Source organism: Camarhynchus parvulus, chromosome 5, assembly GCF_901933205.1.
Source record: "Camarhynchus parvulus chromosome 5, STF_HiC, whole genome shotgun sequence".
In the NCBI taxonomy this organism is placed as follows: domain Eukaryota; kingdom Metazoa; phylum Chordata; class Aves; order Passeriformes; family Thraupidae; genus Camarhynchus; species Camarhynchus parvulus.
The window spans coordinates 18,820,515-18,843,778 of NC_044575.1; the positions used below are offsets into that span (position 1 = coordinate 18,820,515).

Here is a 23,264-nt window from a genome sequence, read left to right on the forward strand (position 1 = left end):
AAAGTCATAATTAACTTGACATTAACAACACATTGCTGCAATATCAATAACGTTACTCAGAAGAACCTTAAGATTTTGAATATCCCTTCCTGCAGATGCTATTAAAAACAGATCCAGACTGAGATAAATCAGAGATTGCAATAAAGACTGTCTGTACCTCTCCTACTGACAGAGGAATTTCCTCTAGTTTTTGATCTCAGTCTCTTGGAACAAAGTTTCAGCCCATAGTTGCTTTTATGACAAATAAAACAAGCAAGCAGATATGAGCAGAGAGGTGATAGTGTGCAGCTTTTTTGAGAATTACATCTTAAATTACAGGATGATTATGAGAACACTTAATTTATTATCTATTACATGAGCTGTATCTTCTAGTAATGAATAAAACCATCAACACTCATTATAAATGCCAGAAGGTTTTTATCATGAAATATATTCTTTGCTTTCTGGATACTATATGATACCACCCATCTCTAAAACCCACAAGACAGAGAAACTACCAGAGCAGTCCTGTACCAGTTAATGTTTTTGAACAGCCCTCCATGTGAATAAAGATGCAACATGCAGTGCACAGTTTAATTAGTTTATTTTTTAAAGTTCTGTCAGAAATAAAGATGTGCATTATTTACAAAATATATTAAACTATAAATCAATTCATCCAAGGGAACAGGAGTAGTTTCATTTTGTTCAAATGCAAACCAATACAAACCTTTAACATTGATACAGAATAATCTTTTGTATCCATCATCAATGTATCTGGTCTGCTGCCATCTCTAAATAACAATAGAAAGGTCACCCTGATTTCATTTCATTAACAAGTTTAATCCCTTGATAGCAAACATGACCGACACATCATAAGACTGCTTAAAAAACAACTCTATACATCTCACATTATCTGAGCTCCCACATATACATTACATACCAACATTTCTAGCAAAATAATTTTCCCTGCCCTGCAGGGGAAGACATTCAGAGGCAAAGAGATAACACGTTCATAATATATTGTAATTGGAAAATTTGTGCCATAGCAGCTTTGCAAATACACGTACTAAGAGTCAGTGACTTAAACCATGTTAAAGACAACAGAAATTTGGAAGATAAAAGAAGTTAAGCCACTTTTTAAACCACCTTGAGATCTAGGAATGCTGCAAAGCATTGATTTACAGAACAAAACCCCACTGCTGAACAAGTTACACAGGACATGGGTTAATCAAATATTTCTTTGATTGAGATACAACTCAATGCTGCAGACCTTTCTCCTTCCATTTAAATAGTTCCAGCAATTATACCTTAGTCCACACCATGGTAAAACAAATTCTCAAAAGAAGATTTGAAGAAAGGGGAAAGAGGAGAATAGAATAAGTATATGAATAAATATTTAATAAACATTTATAATCTTTTTATGACAGTAAGATTTAACTGCTACTTAGAAAATTATCTCTGACAGTCTCTCGTGAAATACTCTGATATTACAGTAATTTGTCATCACTCAGAGTTCTAGTTGGTAGTATAAAAATACAAAACCAATAGAATAGCAGCAGTCAATAAAGAATCCATATTACTGTGGCCAGTACAGAATTATACATGCAGTAGCCTTCTATTCCCTATTGGCTTGTGCTATGGTACAACTTTAACCTGAATCATTTAAATCCTGCCACCACAGGGAGTTTCCTCCTCAGAGGCAGAAGTACATCAGATCTAGCAGATAAGGCTTGAAGCAAAAATTCCATTCAAAACTCAAATCTTCAAAAGCAAAGAAAGTGTTAATGCATTTAGTGGGTCTTGGGTATATATGATTTGAACAGAGAATAAGGACATTTTTCTTATTTCTAGGGTTGAGGAAGGACCTGGAGTAGGAAGAAGCTCTCAAATTACGAGAGCCTCCCCCTCCCTTCCCTCCTGCCCTCCCAAAAACAAGTAGAGAAACAAAAGAGAATGGCAGTTTTAGAGCATCTTGAAAAAACACAGATAGGTAGCACAGCCTGTAAATGGAGAACCTGTGTACAGTGCCTTCTGTGCAGAGTGGCTCTGTGCACTGCCATGGACATTGACAGCTCTTGGCTAAAAATAGCTTTACTGGGAATGCTCCAGCTGAAGACACTCCAGAACAACTCAGCTGATAGGACGAGGCTATTCATTATAAAATCTGCTTTGGTTTTAAACCTGAGATCTTTCCCTATTTTGAGTAACATATGCTTACCTGTCCCCTAATGACAGAGAATCAACTAAAGTCATCAACAACTAACTGCAATTACCATTAGCCAGGAAGTTCATGTTTCAGTAGTGACAATACTCCACTGAACACAATCCCTCTTCCATCTAATAGGTTCTACTAGCAGAAGAAATTTTACTCATCTGGATTTGATGAACAAAGTGGTAGCCTGGGTCCTGGAACTTTTACCTCTCATGCAGGCAGGCAGAGTATCCTCCCAAACCACTAAAGTATAGTAGTGTTTCTTTAGTCTTTTATATTAAGCAATGCACCCTTTTCCCACTGGTATTGCTTTGATGATGCCAAATAGTTGGAACACTATTCACTATCTCTTAAGCTGCAGTGTCTCCAGTCTTTAGGTTGTTCCACTAGCTTGGATAAATAATACACATAAGCTCATGCATCTTTGGTTCTTTCTTCAGTATCTGGACATGTACTTAGGTTATGGGATGAACAAAACTTTTTTCTTCCCTCCTTTTAAAGACAAGATTCAGAACTTTATCAGCACCATGAAAGTTAAAATTTTTAGCACCAGTGTACTGTAACTATTCAGCTTTGACTGGTCAAAGCTAACAATTACATGGCATATAATCCGTAGAGAAAACAATAATACACACAGCATTAGGAACCTCTTTGACAGTGAATCTAGTGTTTGATAAATGAGTAACTAGAAAGCCAGATTTTCTTTCTAAAAGCAAACAGGATTACGATTTTTCATCACACTGCTGAATTAACAGGCTTTCCTTACCATCCATATTTCTGAGTTGGCCCAGCTCCTATTGTCTAAAGGGACAGGCAATACCCACAGCAGTTGGATGCTGATATGGCCAGCTGCCCATGGAGAATTCACAGGGGATGACTTGGGTACATCACCCACAACACCAAGAGATCACTTGACCAGATGCAGGTCACAAGTTCAGCTTTGGTACAAATTCAGGTTTCAACAACAGTAAAACAAATTCTGCATCACCCTCTCTGTTCACTACATCCCTTTGCTCCTCATGTGTGCACTCACAACCTGAAACATGTCCAGCACTAGGAGATCCCACCAGCACAAAGGGATTTCATTCAAATGCTAAACTTTCATATCTCTTGATGATTGCGGTTGACATTCTGGGTCTAGAGCACACACTTCTAGAAAGATTTATCAAAATAAAGAGAATTAGGGAGGCATCTTCAGACCACATTACAAATATTTCTTCAGTGAACTCAGCTCAGAGTAATTTAGCCTTCTCCACAACACTACCTTGTATCTTTTGGAAATACCAACATCAACTCTGCACCAACATGCAACTTCCTGAAGGAGGAAAGGATCAAAGCATCCCTGAACCCTTGGTGACATGAACAAAGTCTTAACCCTAACTTCAAACTTCAAGAGACACACAGCCAATTCAAAATTCTAGATAAGTCAATATAGAAACTCTCTCAACTTTCCCAAGCTCTGTGAAACAAAACAAAACAAAAAACAAACAAACAAACAAACAAAAAACCCCCCAAACAAACAAAAAACCCCTCCTCTTTAATAATTTCGTTCCTTCCTTGCAACAGCATCTATTCCAAGGCACTGAGGTGAAAAGACTTACAGGTCTATTCGATATGACTAAAGTTTTACCAAGCTGAGATGCACAGGTTCTGCAATAGGATTTTCCTGTAGGCGGTTAAGTTTTGATTAACACTTCATTTATTTAGCTTGCTACAGAAGTAGCTTATTATTTTAAGAGAGAACCTTACCAAATATTTAAACTATGAGCTCATATAGAGAAAAATATACCAGCAACAACAAAGTTCCATTGGCAACTATGATCTTTTACAAACCCAGCCTTTGTGGACAATGAAGCTCTTTTGTGATCCATGTGGATAAACACGAACAAGGCTCTATTGCTGTGGTTAAGCCTTGCAGGCTACATGGCTCCGTCAGTGCTGCGGGCCTGGAAGCCTTCCCTGCGGACACTGCTTAAGTCCAGGCGCGTGAGCACCTCGCAGCGCACCAGCAGCGTGTCATCCTTGATGAAGGTTCTCTGCTTCAAGGTCTCCAGGTGCATGAAAGTCACATAACCAAAACCTTTCGGATTGCGGTGAACTGTCGGTTTCTGGAAGGCCAGTAGCTCTGGCTTGGTTTCCATCACCTCTTCGCGGTTCTGCCTTTCTGGGCCTTCTGATTGATCCAGAATAGAAAGTCGAATGGTGCCTTGGAAAGGCCAGGGCAGGTGGCCATCATATTCCCCTTGCATAGTGTGCACAAACAGAGAGATAAAATTAGCACAGCGCTGAGCAGTCGGTAACTGGATATGCAGGCGCAAGCACAGCTTGTAGCCAGGCTTCCCTGTATAGAAGCCAGGACTGTGTATCACTACAGGTCTTTCTTCTTCCTGGGTTTTCTGCAGTTCACTGAATTTCTCAATCTTCCAGATATAAATACCATTACATTGTTGTGCCTCCATTTCAGTAATCTTTTCCTCCAAATTTCGTATAGTGCGTTTGAGTTCTGCCACGTGTGTGTTCTGAGTCTCCATTTTAGCAATGAGTTCCCTGATTTGGTGATCTTGTCTCACCAGACGACCTTCCAACTGCTGAATAGTTTCCTTGAAGTTTTCAACTTCTGGATTGCAGTTGTATGCAGCATGTGACACATGTGAGAACAGGGCAGGCTCAAAGGGTAGGCCATTGATGAAGGGCACAGGATTTGCAGCAGTAACACTGATATTCTGAAACTTCTGAGCCATCAACCTCATGTGCAACTGAGTGAACTCCTGCATATGTCGTGCCAGTTCATTCCTTTGCATCTAGGATTTAAGAGATACAGCATTAGGAACACATCAGAAATCTAAAATCACATTTTAAATGTGGCTCTAAAGAAAATCAAACAAGTAGTTGCTTTTGTCATGTGAGAAAAGCTGCAGTGAATCAACGACAAAGGTTTTACAAAATAGCACTTTACCAACGGAGAGCTCCAAATTCAATATCACTGTTAGGAAAAATGGAAAAAGAAGTTCAAATACCAGCGGGCAAATCACAGAATCATTTAGGTTAGAAAAGACCTTTAAGGTCTTTGTGTCTTTGGCCTGATGTTGATACAGCTGGGGTTCAAAAAAAGCACAGATATGAGGTGATTTCAGCATAAAATTGTAAACCTGGAAAGTTAAGGTAGAACTGACATGAATGACTGTAATATAAATCAGATATGTGCATTATTGTTTTTGTTGGCGTGGGACTTTGGGATGTCACAAACATATTCTTGTTAGAATAATTATCATTAGTAATAGCATATTGTATAGTTGCATAATTCTATGTAATGCTTAATAAGGGAACTTTTGATTGTATTTTTACAGAAGCTGCAGCATCTCCAGGAAAACAACAAAATTTAAATTCTCCGGAAAAGACTGAGAACTGGCCTTTATAATAATATAATATAACAATATAATAATAACTTCTTATTAAAGGCCAACACCCACACTTCAAATGGAGGCAATTTTGAGTAAAAACATGAAGTATTTCAGTAGTACATAAGTGGGAAATAGGAACAGTATATTTCAAACTGTGCACCTGAAAGTAAAAGCAAGATATGAAGAAATATGGAATATTTTATACTGAAAATATTCTTGTCAAATATTCCAAAGGCAAGCGCTGTGCATTCACGGTCATCTACTTGTTAATGAGCATTCATGATAAAAAAAATCAGGTTTTGTAGGAGTGATAATATCCCTATGAATCCATCATTAATTATGGTGTACACTTCCAGTAACACCGTTCAATTCAGAACAAACACATGCTGAAAGACTGTTAGTAACAAATTACTTAGAATTTTTCTGTGTTCTAAATTTGCTAACCTGTCCATGGTACCAAATGGTGTATGAAAACTACTGTGGAAATGAAGGTGAAAGACCCAATTTTAGCAAGAAGTATTAAAAACTAGAAATAAAAGTATCTAGATTAATAATTTTAGAATTTAATAAAATTGATTTTCTTTATGGAACTCTAGGAGTCATAAGCGTATTTAGCCACAACTTTGGAAGAAATGCTAGAAGCTACTTTTTGACATGAAAGCTGAGAAAACATGAAACAATAAAAGCAAGATCATCAAGCAAATTGTTCACAGAGCTTTTTAAATTTGAAAAAGCAAATTTGAAATGCAATGTATCAACATGCACTGCTTCAGAATTAAGATACCTCCAAACAAAAAACCCACAACCACAAATCACTGAGGATTTTGGGTTGGTGAATGAGACCATACTAGGAAAACACATTACAAAAGCAACGGACAAAATCATGCAGAAAGTCTGCAATTCAGAAGGTACTGATGAAAGTCTTACCTTTTCAGGACACCCAAAGGCACTGTAAAAACATGACACTGGGGCAGTAGGACAATCATTATCATAATGGTTAGGCATCTAAAACAGAACAGATTTGATATTACTTCTCCATCAAGAGTATTTTCTTATCCAGAAAGGATACAGCTGGATGGATTTTGAACAGAAAAGTTTAAAATGCACCTGAAGTCAGATCAGTTTATACCTACGGAAGTTCTTAAGGGAATACAGAAGTTTTGAACAGAAATTTTAGCTGATGATAGAAATTATACATCCCACTTGTATGTACTGTAACAATTCATTGACTTTGTTCTTATATAAGGCCTCAGAAAGCATTCAGGTTTCCTTGCTAGACCAAACACTTTTTGTTTCTAGCCTATCCTCCAGCCAGTTCACGTTCAATTCCTTCCCTTCTGAAGGACTACTTGCACAATGCTTATTGTGTCACTCTTTATTATCATCTCAAAAAGTTCAATTTACTTCAATTTTTTTTGTGGTCCATGTTTTCCAGATCCAGATCAGTCATCTCACTGCTCTGGATCCTGCCTATCTATCCTCCCTCAAAAGCACAACAACTTCAGCTGATGCCTTATGAGCCCTAAACAGAGCAAAGGATAATTCAGTGTTTCACAGGCAGAATCCCTGTTTATATAACCCTGGGTGTTTGCCTTGTTTAAATATCATGATGAAGCACAAGGCTAATAAAGACCAGCTATTATTACAAATGTTTAGAATTCTTTGTTCCCCATTTCTGCAATTCATTATTCTACCTAACAACAGACTTTTTCCTTTGTCATTACTAAGCTCAATCCTGTTTCTCAGAGTATTTTGCAATTTTACAAGATCATTCTTTATTTTAACCCAGGCCATCAACATAGTTGCCATCCCAAATTAAACAAATCAATATTTATCATTTTTCTGCCAATGAAGTTGTTATTGAACAGAAGAAATAATAATGGCTATTACAACAGTAATGGACAAGCAGTAATGGACAAGCAGCATCTCAGTTTAGTATTTAATTTACTATTTATACCTACTTTCCAATAGCAGCTTTCTAAGTACAAAAACTACCCCTCTCTGCCCAAATCAAAGCCTTCCCTTGTAATGTCAGCTATAACTACTGGCAGCTGTTGGTATTTTTTCAACTCCATCCAAGATTAAAGATGTGCAGCATGGCCCCTGTCAAAAAGCAGTACAGCTGAACAATGTGATGTGCAGCCAAAATCCTACAGAGGTTTGCCAGACTGCAACTGCAAGCTGGAGCAGCATTTAAGGGAGTATCACACCTGCACTGAACATTTTGAAAGAAGGCAGATAGTGATTTAGCAGCTAGTAGACAAACTGTATCTCCAAGTTTAATTTCAGATTAAAGAAGCAATGTAAAAACAAAGCATCTGACTTGGAACAAACAGAGCAAAAGGGAGTCTCTTACCTGCTCCCTGATGAGCACTGTGTTGCAATATTCACAATATATATTGGCAAGTGGACAGGTTTGGTCATGAAGCTTAAGTGATCAAACAGAAAAAAGAAAGGGAAGAAAACATCAGTAAAGTTACCCAGTTTAAGAGAGGGCTTGATCAGACATTAGATTTTTATTTATATACCTAATTTTGCATTTAGCTATATGAAACTGTGAAACAAAGATAATACCTTTACCCTTAACAGTATGTTTTACATAACTGCTTTTTCCTGGACTTATACAAGAGATTCATGAAGTTGCAGATATTTGATTTCCTAAAGCTCTTATGCTTCAAAGAAATCTGATTTTAACCGTAAGTTTCTAAAATTCATGTTCAATTGTACTGGAACTATATGAAAGCACTTGTTTGTTTTTTAATTGTATTGCTGGACTATATGAGGTACATTTGATTGACAATTCACAATATTAATATCCAAGAACATTCAATAGTCTTGGAGATAAAACACATCCATATAGAGATAAAGAAATGGTAACAGCAAAAGGAAAGTATTATCCTCAGTATCACCCAAGTGAAAAATGCATAGCCAGAAGAAGAATTCAGAAATTATCTTGGTCTTGTGTGGTAGCAGATATCCCCAAAATAGTTATCTCCTGCTACATCCTCTCTCCCAGGCATAAAAACTGCACGTGTAAATACTGCTTTTTGTGTTCCATGGGCAGTAGATACAGCCTGTCTGATGGTAAGGTCAGAAATCAGTGGTTCTTACACAAGTCCACAAGTCTCCTCACACTACATGGTTCCACATAAGTTTTTACTTAAGGACAATCTCTCCCCAGCTTTTGCCTGTTCTAGGCTCATGTCCCGAGTTCGCAGCTTCTCAGCTGTGCAGCAGCACAGAGAGCTCTTCTAGACCAAAACCTTTCAGTTGGTTTTTTTTTGGTTTTGTTTTTTTTTGGTTTGTTTTTTTTTTATAACTGCTGTTCCCTTTCCAAGCAAACCCATGTGAATGCAGGCTGACAAACTGAGACTCCTGCTAAATACCTCTTTATCTTCATAGGCCATGGACGTGGCACAGTTTGGGCAACACACTTGACGCCTCAGACACTCTTGGGTCATGTGCTCCTTCAGTCGGTTCTTTGGGAAGGTTCCTTGGCACTGTAGGCATTCCACAGTGGAAAAATCACACTGCAGCTGGTGGTCCTGCAGAAGGGCAGAAGAAGGATCTGATACTTCAAATCAGAACAATCATCTCATCCATTTTCAAGAGAAAGCACAGTGCAAGACAAACGAATCACACTTATGCTGACTCTACCAACAGCCTGTTACTGTCGCACTACTAAGGTTAAGGCTTCATGTATTCAGAGCTTTAAGAAAGCTCTCAGTAAAAATTGAGTTTTATATTTATCCTTTTAATGGCATATATTATTTTCCAAAATAGTTATTTCAACTATTATATGTAGCTACTTTGAGAGACTATTAAATAGTCTCTCAAAGTAGCTACATATATTAGTTGAATATAATAAACTTGTGTGAAGCACAGACATAGCTGATCAAAAGACAGACATGAATGATCCTCAGCAGAAGGCTGCATTAGTACAATTGTCATGCACTCTGATGTTCACTTGAGAATCACCTAACTATAATTAAATACTCATTAAAAAACAGTATGTGTAGTTATAGTCTTGAAAGAAAAATGCATGGACTCAGCATAAATGAGTACTAGATATGACCATCTATTTAAGTAACTTCAAATTTTTACTTGTCCATGAAAGCAAGGTTCCATATTTTCAAAACTACTTCTCACCTCTAAGTGCCTGAGCTCCATCTTCATGCTGCAGCCCTTGTTGGGACATTTGACCATTAATGAAAGGATTTCCCGTTTGGCGAAGTTGTCAGGAAAAAGTTGATTTTCAAGCAGAATTTCATTGTCTACAGGACATTTGTGACCTGCATCTCTACAATGCAGAAAAGCAAGGAAAGATATTCCAATATTACCAACAGATTTCCAAGCACTTAATTTAAAATATTTTTACCACCAGCAAGACATTAGTGGCCAAATAATAACACAGCGAGAACTTTAAAAACAATGGTATTTATGTGGCAATGACCAGAAAATATGAAATGAATTTCAGAAAACTTGGAAATACATGGTTTCACTGGAGGTGGCATGACTGGGGTTGTAGCACTTTTCAAACTCAAACACATTTTATTTGTACAAATGGCACGTTAAGTATTCTGGAAACAAACTTGAGGAATATGTAAAGACACTAAGAACTTAGTCCTGTTTCTGCAAGTACTTCACATAGCTCAAACATCAAAGAATATTTCACATACTACTTCAAAACAATTACTTAAACTTTCTTAAACCTCCTCTCATTTGTTTCTCATTTTATAAACAGCCAAGATGATCACAGCTAAGAAAAAAAGCAAAATTGTCTTTTTTTCCAGACTGACTTCATCTGTTTGGCATTACATTATACACTGTTCAGTTTGTTGGTTTTGTTATACAACCATTTGATCAGTTGGTCATCCTTCAATTTCATTATACAGCAAACAGGGTGAAAACCTCCAGACACAAAAATTATTAGTAACTATGAAAATTACACTGGACTTGGAATTGAGTGTTGCATCTGAAGCCATTTGAACAGCAAACAGACTGGAAGTCAGTGCTAACTGGTGAAGGTTTGGAATCTGATGGAACATGAATGCCTGCAACCTGCACAAGGTAACTAACAGCCTGTTCCAGTTCATCATGCCTACCTGCATGTATGCACAAAAATCATTAGAAATAGAGTAAAAAAGGGAATCACCTCCATCAAATTTTCCAGTATCAGCTCATTCTGAAAAAGGGGATCCCGTCCATCAAACTTGCCAGTATCAGCTCATTCTAAAAGCAGCAGGCTAACATATTGATTCACAATTAAGTAGTGCAGTTAAAGAGGCATGAGGGATCAAAGCTCCCGAGTGCTAATGGAAACACCAATAAAATGGAAAAATACATGGGGTGGAAAAATGTCAGAGAGCACTTGTGGTGCAAGGATCAAAGGCCAGATCATTGTCACTGCCTGCAAGCACAAGGGGAAGTAGAACCTAGTGGGCTGTGGAGACCAGGAAGGAATTTATGTTCTTTGCTGGAAAAGGAAATAATTGCTCAGCAACTACATCAGCAACACTGCTAGGGGAAGTGGAGGTAAAGTTGCCACTTCAAAAAGAGGTAATGAACTTCCTTTCACAATGTTGCTTGCCGAGCAAGCTCACCACATGCCTGAGAATCATACTCCTAAACAAGCAGAAGAAAGAAAACACCTAGCTTGCCTTGTTTCAGAGCTCCCTGAGCTATGACCAGCGTGATCTTTGTCACAAGCTAGAAATGTTCCCTCACTTCACAACAGGAAATCAGTTTTCACAGCTATAGCTTGGTTACAAACACCCTGTTTAGTGGAGTATGAAGACAGCTCAATAGGCCTGCTGATAAAACAGCAGCTTTATTTCTACAAAGAAAAGCTAATCATAAATAAGAGCAGCCAACAAGAGATTAAAATGGAATAATGCTTACCAAATCCCCAGTTTAAATAACTAGCAGATAAATGGAAAAATAGGAATGAAATGCAATTTTCCAAAAAAAGAAAGTGTAGTAAGAAAAAAGCAGTAACTCATTTTAGGATATTAAACAGGTTTCAAATACTATTTACAAGGCTCAGGATTGTGTTTAAAACACTGCTAAGATCCATCTACAAAGATGTTGCTGTGTATTTCCTGTGACAGAATTGAGTTTATGCACCTCAGTTTTAGCTTACATTACAGTGAAGGCTTTCCTATGCTGGAATTATTTATCACAGTGCACTCTGCCACTCACAACAGTACCTGTGAAACAATAGCTATCTGCTACAAAGTACAATGAATATTCCTGTAAATTCCCTTGAGATTAAAATACAGGTATCAAGAGTAAAACCAGAATAATTTTGAAAGAAAAGCCTGCTCTGTGATTTTAACAAGTGAGCGGTTTAGCTGAGAAGCTGAGACAGTTGGCAGAGACTTTAACTGCAGCCATGCCAGCTGCTGGATGAACTGCCAGCACCCAAAGATGTCCCTGCTGCCCCTTGTTACCTCACAACTCTGCTTTTCCAATAAACAGAGGTTCTGATATTTGGCAAGCTCTACTACAAACCCTAAGTCAGCTTTGCCCTAAGATACAGGAGAAGACTGGAGTGAAATTGAATTAGCTACTGCACCTGCAGTTAGTTCTTCTAAAATTTCCAGCAATATGTTTTGTTGACAAGTAACATTCGTAAACACATTTGTAGTTACTTAGGTAGATAAGCTTCTCCTCTTCCATGAATTATAGTACTTCAAAGCACTTCAGACAGCTTTATTTTAAAAGTTGCCAAAGATTTTCTGGGAGGCAAATATTTACTGTGATCAAATCTCATCTAATCATGTCCTTCACACTGTAAGAGTGAAGATAATCGAAAAATCCGGTTTTTAAAAGGTTTTCCAATTATTGTTTTCTAGTTGCAGCCACAACTTCTTCAACACGAACAACTACAATTGTTTGTGTAAGTCACAAGAAGTAATTACTCAAAAAATGCTTGTCCATCCTTCCTCATTTAAAATCCTTAATCTCTGTGTTCACTTGAGTTAAGACAGTGGGGAAATGAGGAATAAAGAGAAGCAATTTTTCCTGGTCAAATGAAGGCTGTGACAATCACTCAGTGAAAAAAAAAGCAGTACTTATAGAATGTAAAATATCACTTTCTGTTTTCATTTTAGTTCTGTAGAAGCTTCTCAATACCTCAATCAATCTGGTACTGTAGACAGTACATACTGCAAATCAATACCATACTGTAGACACTATATAATCCAAATCAATAGCTTGATCTATGGTTACCAATTAAGCATGCAGTTCAGCCCTTCAGGGATTCAGAGATGAATCTGCCCTCAAGCTTCCTCCCACACCTCCATCCTATCTTCTAACCTCTTCAGCAAAAAATCTAAGAGGATTTTTCATAAAAGAAATGTCTGTGACAGTCCTCCAAAGACAGAGTTCAGTTGGGAATGAGGGAAAACTTTTACTAGCAATAAAACATCTGAAGTATTACACTGATGGTCTACAGTCTCAAGAGAAAAAAATGCTTTCCACCTTGTTTAGTATTCACTGAAACAGTCATCACTATTCATAGAAAAGAAATAAAATACAGAAAAGGTATAAAAGAAGCAGAAACTTCTGGTCATGGTCCTTTCCATGGAGAAATTCTTCCAGAGAATTTATGTAGCAGAAACTGCATAAACTACAGAGAAACTACAGAGAAGCCACAAAACTGTATTCAGAGAACATAACTGCTGGCATACTATTCATTTAGTGAGCTACAAATGATGGATAGGGAAGAAAAATAAATGGAATACAACTATGGACAAGTGGTATGAAAGACCAATCAAGAAAGCACTATCCATTTTGCATGCTATAAGATAAATGCCGGGGAAAAACACAGTAACACTGAAGACAGTTTAATGATCTTTACAAAAAGTGTGCAAAGTAAGGTTGAAAATGAGCCAATTCTACATATGGGTCACACAGAATTGAATATATAAATTCCTACCAAAGTGACATTTGAGCTATCTGAGCAATTGCTGAAAAAATCCTACAGCATAATATCTATCAATGTAATCCAATACTCACTCACACATATGGGACACTGATGACTTCATTCCAGGTTTAAGGCAAGTGCTCTCTACAAGGTACTCTCTGCCCTTTCTTGCCTTTTCAATCATCCATTTTTATAAACCCAGCCTGCTCTTCCTTTGTTCCATATTCCCAGTCCCTCATATGCCACCTGGATTCCTCTCTCAATGCTTTGCTCACAACTATTCCCTCATCACATTCTCTCTTCCAGCTCAAGAGAGAAGCAGCTAATTTCAAGGGAAGAACTGAAAGCATGAATTGCCTTGTCTGCACCAAGAAATCAGGTTATCTTTAGTTTCCTGCAGTTACCAAGGGAAACAATCATAGGCAAAAGACAGGTAATTTTATAATCCTGAGATGGAAATGGAATTTATTTGGGGGACTTGTCTACCTTTCCTTCTTTAGTTATGATTTGAAGTTTAATCAATTTTTTAGATTCACAGCCTGGGTAAATTTGTGAAAATGGCAAACCATCTAAAGCTCATAAAACTTGCAAACTTGGGACATTCTGGCCATATATAGCACTTTTAATGAGTAATAAAATTCCAGAATTCTATTAGCACTCACTGCACTCAATACATTTTGGGTAGCTTTATTCAGTTTAGATTGACCTTAAACTGCTCTGCTACATTAATTTCTTCTTAAAAACAGCTTCTACAAGTTTACCTTATGGATTTGACAATGCATGCTTTGCAGAAACGGTGGCCACACGGTGTCTGCACTGCTTCCCGCAGAGCCATCAAACAGATGGGGCACTCATATTTACTTTCCAGGGGCGGGTCGAACTCCACGTCGTAGCCCTGCGTCTCCTCGGAGAAGGAGGCGGGCGCGCTGCCGGCGGCGCTGCCCCCGCCGCAGCTCTCCTCCTTGGCGGCGGCGCTGCAGGCGCTGGCCATGGCCGCGCAGCAGCGGCTCTCCGCCTCCCGGCCCCCGCAGCTGCCCTCGCTGTGCAGCAAGCTCATGGCACGGCGCCGACCTGCAACAGGACAAAAAGATGTGTTAGTTTCAAGTATTTCAAACCCTCCCTCCCAGGGGAGAGCAACATTTACTTCCAACCAGAAATACTGGAATGGGTTTGATTCTATTCAAAATCACTGGCTTTGTTTTGTCCCCATTATCTTCTGTTGCTCATCCTCTGATATGTAGGAAAGAACACTGCATCCTGTCAGGGCAGTTCAAACACCACCCCCTAATCTGTAATTAATTTCTGTAATCTCTTTCATATGACTATCTGATTTCTGTAAAAAGAGGAATCATTCCTCTTTGTCCTTGCTATGTCTACTGATGATGTTTCTTTATCCTTTCCATATTATTTATTTCTAAGACATTCAAATAGATTCTGTGTGGAAAAAATGCCGTACAGAATCATGTTGTCTTGGAGGACAACAGCTCAATTCCATAATCGCCTTGCAGTGTGTATATGTTATTTAGCATTTTCTGTATCAAGCAATTCATGATATAGATTTCAAACCGACTTAGCTGCAGGAACATAAATAAAATATAAGTCCAAGTACCTAAATCAAGCAGTTGATGTGCTGTAAATGAAATTCAAATATACAGCACTGCTGATAACATTTTAGAACTGCCAATAGGACTTTAAATTGAGTAAGAAGCTCCACGTGAGATAAGGATAGTAATTCCACACCTCAAAAGCTATCTACAAATTATTAGTACTCAAACAGAGCTCTTGCTCTCCTTTCCCTCTTGCAGGCTAGCTGGCAGGGAGGACAAGGGACATGATTGTAAGAACAGAAGATAAAAGTCACCTTTCCCCGAAGAGTTGTGGATGGCATACTAAAGCCTGCTTTTACAACACTCCTCCAAAGCAGGGTGAAATTTCATAGGTATGAAATGAAAAAGTGCAGGTATCCCCAAACAGATTGCTAGTGTTCCTACACAGAATGAGAGAACCTTAAAAAAAGTTCTTAACAACAAATAGAAATTCTAAAGACCAAGAAACCTTCCTCTCCCCTGATTTTTTTAATGGTTACAATAATTTTCTAAGAATCCTGCTGTGGTTAATTTTCTATAAATGACATTTCTTTGAAACACAGAGATTATCACCAGGTGCAAGGCAGTATGAGTAGTCTGAGGGTTATGGAGCCAGGCATGCAAAACAAGCCCAATAAGCCCAGATTTGACAATCTTTTGCACAGCAGTATAGGCAAAAGTCTCTTCCAGTGTTCACCTAATGAATTCACTGTAATACCATTGAGTCATTTAAAATATATTAGGGATGGAAATCCAGTCAAGAGAGGAATCCTAAGAACTGTTTATCTGCCTCACTACTGCAGATGCTGAAGGCAGAAGAATTAATAGGATTACCTTGACCATGAACTCACAAAACTGAACATTTTCTTGCCTATATCAGAATTTGAATATCACAACTCATTTCTACAAAATGTTCATGGACAGGAGGAGGCAACACAGGTAGTTTTATTTGGTTACTTATTTTATCACACCTTTAGTGACATAAAATCAACAGAAATATTAATCACACAAGGCCTCAACTAGCATTTATGGGAATATATATTTTGAACACATGCAAAAATCACAGGAATGTGCTTTAGGCCATAAACAACTGGCAATACTGACCATGATAACACACTATGAGCTATTTTTTCCAGCTATCCAGACCAAAAAAAGACGCATATCTATCCAAAGAAAAACAAAGTTACCATATTTTGGTTAGATACAGTTAGAATAATCAAACCAGACCTTTTATTCTGTCATATAAATAGATGACTTTCCATCCTGTTGGGGTATGCAGGGGTATGAGAAGTATCTGAAGAGCAGCATTCTTGACATTTCCAAAATACCATTAAGGTGCAGAGCCTCAAAGCACAGGCTGACAGTTCTGAGTTGTACTGAACTGGCCAACAGTGCTCCCTCTCTGCACAAATAACTCCAGAGCAGAGCTGTCTGGAACTGCACCCAGAGAGTGCTGCTCACTTCCACTCCTGTTTTCCACCCCAGTGTATTGTCCCTATACATTATCCACCACAACAGGCTTTATCACTGAGGCTCCTAAACACAACAGTAATGCAAACTAAACACCGAGCATGCTCCCAGCAGCTGCTCCAGCCATAGTCCAGACATGACCAGTTTAATCCCATAAAGGCACCAGTTCCCCCCGTGACTGAGAATGGATGCAGAGGAATCAGTGCTTAGAAAAATGCTCTGTGTGACAGAGATTAATTTTTTTTAGACTGCCATCAGTAGATCTACTCTCTCCAGAGAAGAAACCCAGCTTGTTTCCACTGTTAAACTAACATAACTAATTTACTGACTGCTGCAGAGGATGATCAGTCCATGGGCCACATCTCATGAAAAATCACAGGAACTGAATTGGGTCAATGGAGTGGGAATGTTGGTATGCAGGATATTAGAATCCACAGGCCAGCCTAGGACTGAAAAATTCACATTACTCTAAGTCACAGAGATATATTTAGTGAGACTAAGAAAGGGAAGAGGAACATACGTCACTTAAGTAATGTCATAAAGGAATTCAGGAAGTCACAAGAAGAAATATAAAACAGCTTTAGTCAAATTAAGCTGTCACATTAATTGCAATGAAGTGCGTGACTCTTCTCTTGGGCTGTTCCAGGGAAAAAAATCCCATACTATTTACAATTCTGTTCTTATAAAGAAGAAGCCAGGATCTGACTTGGTATAATCTCACTAGTTGAACACTTTGTAGATTTAAGTGCTATGCAAGCAGTGTCTCTTTGGCCATTTGAATTGTTTCTACAGACATAGCAGGTAAGTATATTCAGTCTATAGAAACAAACTGCCATACTAGAGTCAGTTTAATGAATGACCACTGCAATCAGTCAACATCCCAGTCTGACACAAAACCCCCCTTATTCAGTGATATACTGCACTCCTACACGGAGCTTTTTATTTGCATATGACCAAGAGGTTCACAAAAAAAGAAGTGCGCATCTTTTTAACTTAGGAAATTCAGACACAAAGAGGCAACTTAAGGTGATTAAGAGCCAGATTTTAAACTTTGTTCATATTTTATCTGAGATAGGATTCCTCCTACTACTCTTATCTATTTCATCTTCTCTGTGAGCAAAATCCTCCTTCCTCCACACATATTTTAGGCGTGAGGCAAGTCACAATTTTCCAAATCAAAATCCATACTGCTGTTACTCAGACAATTAACCAAGGCCTTATTACTGCAGTACAGTTTAAACTAATTTCTCTATATGGTGTAACTCCTGTCCTAGGAATTAGACCTGTTTCTTGTGGAAATTACTTTATCTTCCAAAGTAGAACATAGGTTTAATCTTCTTGGACAGAGCAATGCTAGGACAAAACCAGCCACAGAAAAGTGTACTTTGAATGGTAATGACAGGTCTTTTCCCCAGTGAAGGTAGAGCAGACAATCTGTGAGCTTACTGTAGCAGTTTTTCACCTTCCTCTCCTGGGGAGTTCAAAAAATGCTTAGGCTGGAAAAGCATGGATTTTGAACCCCAAACTAGGATATATCCCAAAATTCAAATCAAACTGCTACCCTTTCTTTTTGATTATGAAACAGGTTTCCAGTGAAATAAAACTCAGATCTCCTAAAAACCACATCAGTTTTTCTTCTTATTGATAATAGTTGTTATTCTTCCTCTGTGCTGAACAAAACTAAGTCAAATGCAAGTACAAGAATAGCCAAATATTAATTTAAATACCCTGTGTACACCACAGCCTTGAGAACTTATCATTTTTTTAAAATGTTAGTTGTTTGACACATTAAGCACTTTTCTAGACTGCTCTCTGTACCTTTTTTTGTTTCCACAACATCCAGTTTTCATATCCAGGAACAGCAGCAATTAAACTGGATCATTACGTGGTAATTCTTGCTTTTGCTAGCATGAAGTTTCTAAGGCAGAGAAAGTCTTAAACTACATTTGGTAATGTACCTGAAATGCTCTTTTCTAGAGGTAGGAAGTGCTGCCACACCTGCTGACTCTGGAGATAATGGGCTTTAGCTTGGGCACAGAGGTACCCAGGCCTTGGGCTGGCAAAGGTTGATTTTGCTCTCCAAGGCAACAGCTGTGTTGTTTGCCAACAGAAAGGAAGGTGCTTTCCATGCCAAGTGGTAATGGACAGAACTTGTTTGATCATTACCTCTGCTGCAGAAGCCTGGGAATGCCCTAAGGATGAAACTTTCATGCCCCAGAAAAGACAGTTAAAGGACAGTTAAAAGAAAAGGAGTCTCCATCCCACTCTTCCAGCTTTGAACCATAATGACACCTTTCTTCACCAAGTAACCTGTGCTCTGTTGCTATTTACACTGCCACATTACACAGTGATTAGGCTCATGTGAGATAGCACAGTCAGACAAGAAGAGCAAACTCCTGCGAGAATAATGTACCTTATGATGGACGAAAACTATTTCAAAACAGAATTTAAACTGCCCATATTTTAAATTAATGCATGCAACAAAGCTCAGCACTCTGATTTTTCAACTCCTGTAGTATAATGAAGTTTAGGTAGGACTTAGAGGTTTTCAAATGCCAAACTCCTCTAAATAAAAAAAAAAATCACTGTTATCAGAAAATATCTTCAGATTTCCTGTAAAACCCCACTATCATTAAGAGTATTAGGGAGGAGTAAAAGTAGGCATTGTATACTATTTACACTGAAATATGAAATCATATTTTTAAGCACTAACTTAAGGAATACTGTGCAAGGAAGTATCAGCTGCTGTAAGAGAAAATTTTTATTGTAAATCAGGAAGTGCTTAATACAATTAATATCCATATGACCTTTTCTGGAAAATTGACACTGACTACCCATATAAATAATGAATCAATACAGAGGACTATTCCAAATCCTTTTTCTTACTCAAAGTTCACAAATATAATTAATTTCCTTGCAGCCTGGCCAGCACATATCCAGCAGGGGAAATGTCTTTAGCACTGCATTGACAGAAAAACTGGCCAAACTTTTCACTTTTCTTCAGTGGCCTTGTATATGTATGTATAGATTTCTGGGTCATGAGACTGACAGACCAGTGGAGTGACTTTGGATGATTTGTTTATGGAGTAATACTTGCAACACTTATTCCCAGGCACATTAATCAATAGTCTACTGATAACTGATAAGCACCATATGTTTCCACTAGGAGCTTTGTAACTATCATCACTATGGTCTCATCCAGGCAGAACACATGGAATTATGCTAATGCCTTTTAATTAATACCTATAAAACACTTTAATTTCAAAGCTATCAAACGGCTAGGCAAGCTGAAGCAATAGGAGATTCAGGCAGAACTTGTAACTGCAAAAACTACATTCTAATTTCTTGTGAAAGTCTGCAACCATGTTGCTTATTCTGTTGAGATACAAACTTTCTTCTTTTTCTAATAGCAGTTAGCTTTCAGACATCCAAGTATTTTGGACAACCACCACACTCACAGCATTTTACCCTAAAGACTGTGAACCTAAAGACTTGAAAGAAGAATTTTTGTTTGAGGCAAAACCAAACAACATTCAGAGCTCACTAGACTATCAAGACCTCCTGACTAGAGCAGAACAGCCCTTGGGGATTTCTGAAGCCTTCCAGGTGATTTCTCTTTATTTGGAAAGAATGCTGTCAGGTTTTAATCACCTAAGTAATTTCATGCTTGAATGTTATTTAGGAGACTAGATGGTGGCACACTCACAGTTACATTCATATTTTAACTTATTTAAGTATGTCAAAACAAATTTAATTTTATTGAGCAGCGGAAGCACACTATACTGTATTTAAGACCAAGATATTCTATGGGTTTTTCCATAACAAAAAACCAAACCCAAGCCAAAATTCCCTGAAACTTTCTTCAGTTTATTAACTTTTAGACAGAATTTCCTGGGAACTGTTCAGAGTAACAAATACAAGGAAAACACTGTTAGTGAGAAGAACAGTACTATTTAACTCTTTACTTTGGCAGTGGCTCTGGCTTCTGCTCTCCCTCTGCACACTGAGAACACACTGACATATGCATTATGCCTTTCTATACCCTCAGTAGATCCACAGAGAATGTAGGATGCTGCCCTGGTGGGGACAAAGTTAACACCCATAAAGCACTTAAAAACAGGGAGGGAGAGGTATGGCTGTGAGCAAATGTGATTTCCACAAGGCACAGGCTCCAGGCTACACTTAATTACCACCTACCTCTACAGGCATGAGGCATTAGTAAAATGATCTGAGACCCTGGGAAAGCAAACAGTGAACTAAACACACATTCTGAAACAACTAAGACATTACTCCTTTTCACTCCATCTGACATTTACTTTTGTTTTCTTTTTGATATGCTTTATACCCGGAATATTTTATGGCCAGTTTTCACAGTCTGGGTCTAAAACTTTTTTTTTTTGACAAGTGCTTAGCTAATCTGTGCTACTGAGATACAAAAGTTACTCTTCTTGACACAGCAAACTCGTCGAAGTTCAATGGGTGAAGAAAAGAATGCACGTTCACCTCAGGTACATTTTAACGCTGAAGTTCTATCAGCACAGGTACCTACTGTGTGTCTTGTGTAATACAGTAGCAGGTTTCTAAGATAGAAAGCAGTGCTGCAGTGTTGCAATACTACGAAACTTAAAAAGCCATTTATGTCTTGACAAGTTCTCATTCAACAGAGTCTGACTGAGCTCCATGAATCTTCACTCACTGGGAAAAGCTGTAGGTAATGTGGAATATGCAGAAGAATTATGCCCAGAATGACACCATGAAAATAATCCGAGTGCTTTTATCAGCATACTTCTGTAACTTTTTTCCCCCCTTCTTGTACTAGAAGGACAATTTTTATGGCCTTTTCATTCTACGGGAATACAAAGCAGTTTGCTTGCAAGTCATTTAACAGCTGGTGAACATAGTGCAAAAGTCACCCAAAGCTTCAAATCAATACTTTATTAATAATCACTCACAGTGGTATCTAAGACACCACCAAATCCACAGAGCTGAGGGGTAGCGTGCAGAAGGTGTCAGAGGCAAACATGGGGGAATACTTTTGGCAAGCTTTAATGACTAGGTCTAAGGGATATAATTAGAACATTTTCCTCCCACCTACAGCTGAGATTTCCGTTTGAGCACGAAAAGACTCAGCGTGACCTATCTGAGCCAGAAGAAATTGATGAAAATTACTAGTGAAGTAATAATTTCTAAGTAGTGTTAATAAAGTTACCGCAAATATTAAATACCGTCAGTCTCTACTAGAAAATAAGAGCTATCGGGTTTAGAAACAGTAACTTATCTTGCAAATTACCCTTTAATGCGTTCCCGAATAATTTACTGAGTGTCCCTATTTCATAGCGGGGAATCCAGAGCCCAAGTTCAGCTGATGTGCTGAGACAAGCGGGAGCACAGCCCGAGAGCCGCGGCTGCTCACGCTCCCGCCGCTGTCCGACGGCAGCCGCCGGGGCCGAGGCAGGACGGAGTCACCCCGGCCGGGTTCCCACCGCTGGGGCCCCGGGCCGTGCCTGCGGGCCCCGGGCTCAGCCCCGCTGCGCTGCCCGCGCCCCACAGCGCCCTGCCCCGGCGCAGGCCGCCCGCCCCGGCACCCCCGGCCCGGCCCGGCCCGGCCATGCCCTGAGCTCGGGGAAGGGGCAGCAGGGCTCCCGCGGGGCGGGGCAGGGCAGGAGGCGGCTCTGCTCCCAGCCGACAGCCCCGGCGCGGGGGGAAAACGCTCCGCGCCGGGCGCCGCCACACGCCTGAAGCGGCCCGAGTCCAGCCGGGCCCTCGCTCCCGGAGTCCGGCGTCCAGGCCGCCGCAGCCCCCGCCCTCCCGGCCGCCCCGCGCGTTCCGCCGGACTCACCGCGACCCGCGGCCGCTCCCAACTCGCCGCCGCTTCCGCTTCTGCTCGGGAAGCGCTGCAGCCGCCGCTGGGAGCCAGCGCGGCCTCCCGGGCGCCACGGCCGCTGCAGCGCCCTCTGCCGCCGCGGAGGGGCAGCGCCGCCGGGGCAGGGCGGGGCGGGCTGGCGGGAGCTGCGGTGTCACCGTCCCCCCCTCCCCGACACGCACAACAGTGTCACCGTCCCCCGGCCCGACACGCACAAAGCTGTCACTGTCCCCTTCTCCGACACGCACAAAGCTGTCACTGTCCCCCCGGCCCGACACTCACAAAGCTGTCACCACCAGCAGCTGAATCCTCCTGCCGGGCCGTGTTCGCTCCGCGTTGCTGGTGCTTCTATGGAGAACCATTAGGATGCGCTCCGCTCCGCCCGGAGCGCTGTTAAAGACGAGGCGCTGAAAGCCGGGTGTGTGCTCACTACTTGGGAATCGCCAAAAAGCCGCTTCTCAATGCAAACCCAAAGCTCCTGAGACACAATTTCCTCTGCCCGCCCCGGCTGTGCCGCGGGGATTCCCGCAGGCACCGCGGCCGGGTGCGCTGCCTCCCGGGGCAGGGGGGAACCTGTCCCGGTGGCCAGGACAGCGGGCAATTGTAAGGAAGTGAAATACCGGGATAGTGCGAACACAGACAGCTTCATTTCCTTAGCAACGAACGGGGGGGAATTTGGTTGGTTGCATTAGGGAGTTTTCTTGGCAAGAATCTCCGATTAACACACATTTAAATCCAACAAGCTCTTCCCGCTATTTGGGGGATGTTAGCTGGGGACCACAGTTTCCCGGGGATTTTCAGTGTTTCTGTCTGCATGCCATGC

The 23,264-nt window shown here is 39.9% G+C and overlaps 1 protein-coding gene across 1 annotated transcript; it reads right to left on the reverse strand.

The window, feature by feature from the left end:
* Positions 1-566: 566 nt before the first annotated feature.
* TRAF6 (TNF receptor associated factor 6) lies at positions 567-22,434 on the reverse strand. The gene is made up of 7 exons (XM_030949917.1): positions 22,418-22,434; positions 14,284-14,593; positions 9,742-9,892; positions 8,979-9,137; positions 7,949-8,020; positions 6,520-6,597; positions 567-4,992 (listed from the first exon to the last, which is right to left on the reverse strand). Exons 2-7 carry the CDS (start codon positions 14,577-14,579, stop codon positions 4,111-4,113), a joined length of 1,638 nt encoding a protein of 545 aa, XP_030805777.1. The 5' UTR covers positions 14,580-14,593; positions 22,418-22,434; the 3' UTR covers positions 567-4,110.
* Between the last annotated feature and the right edge of the window lie 830 nt (positions 22,435-23,264).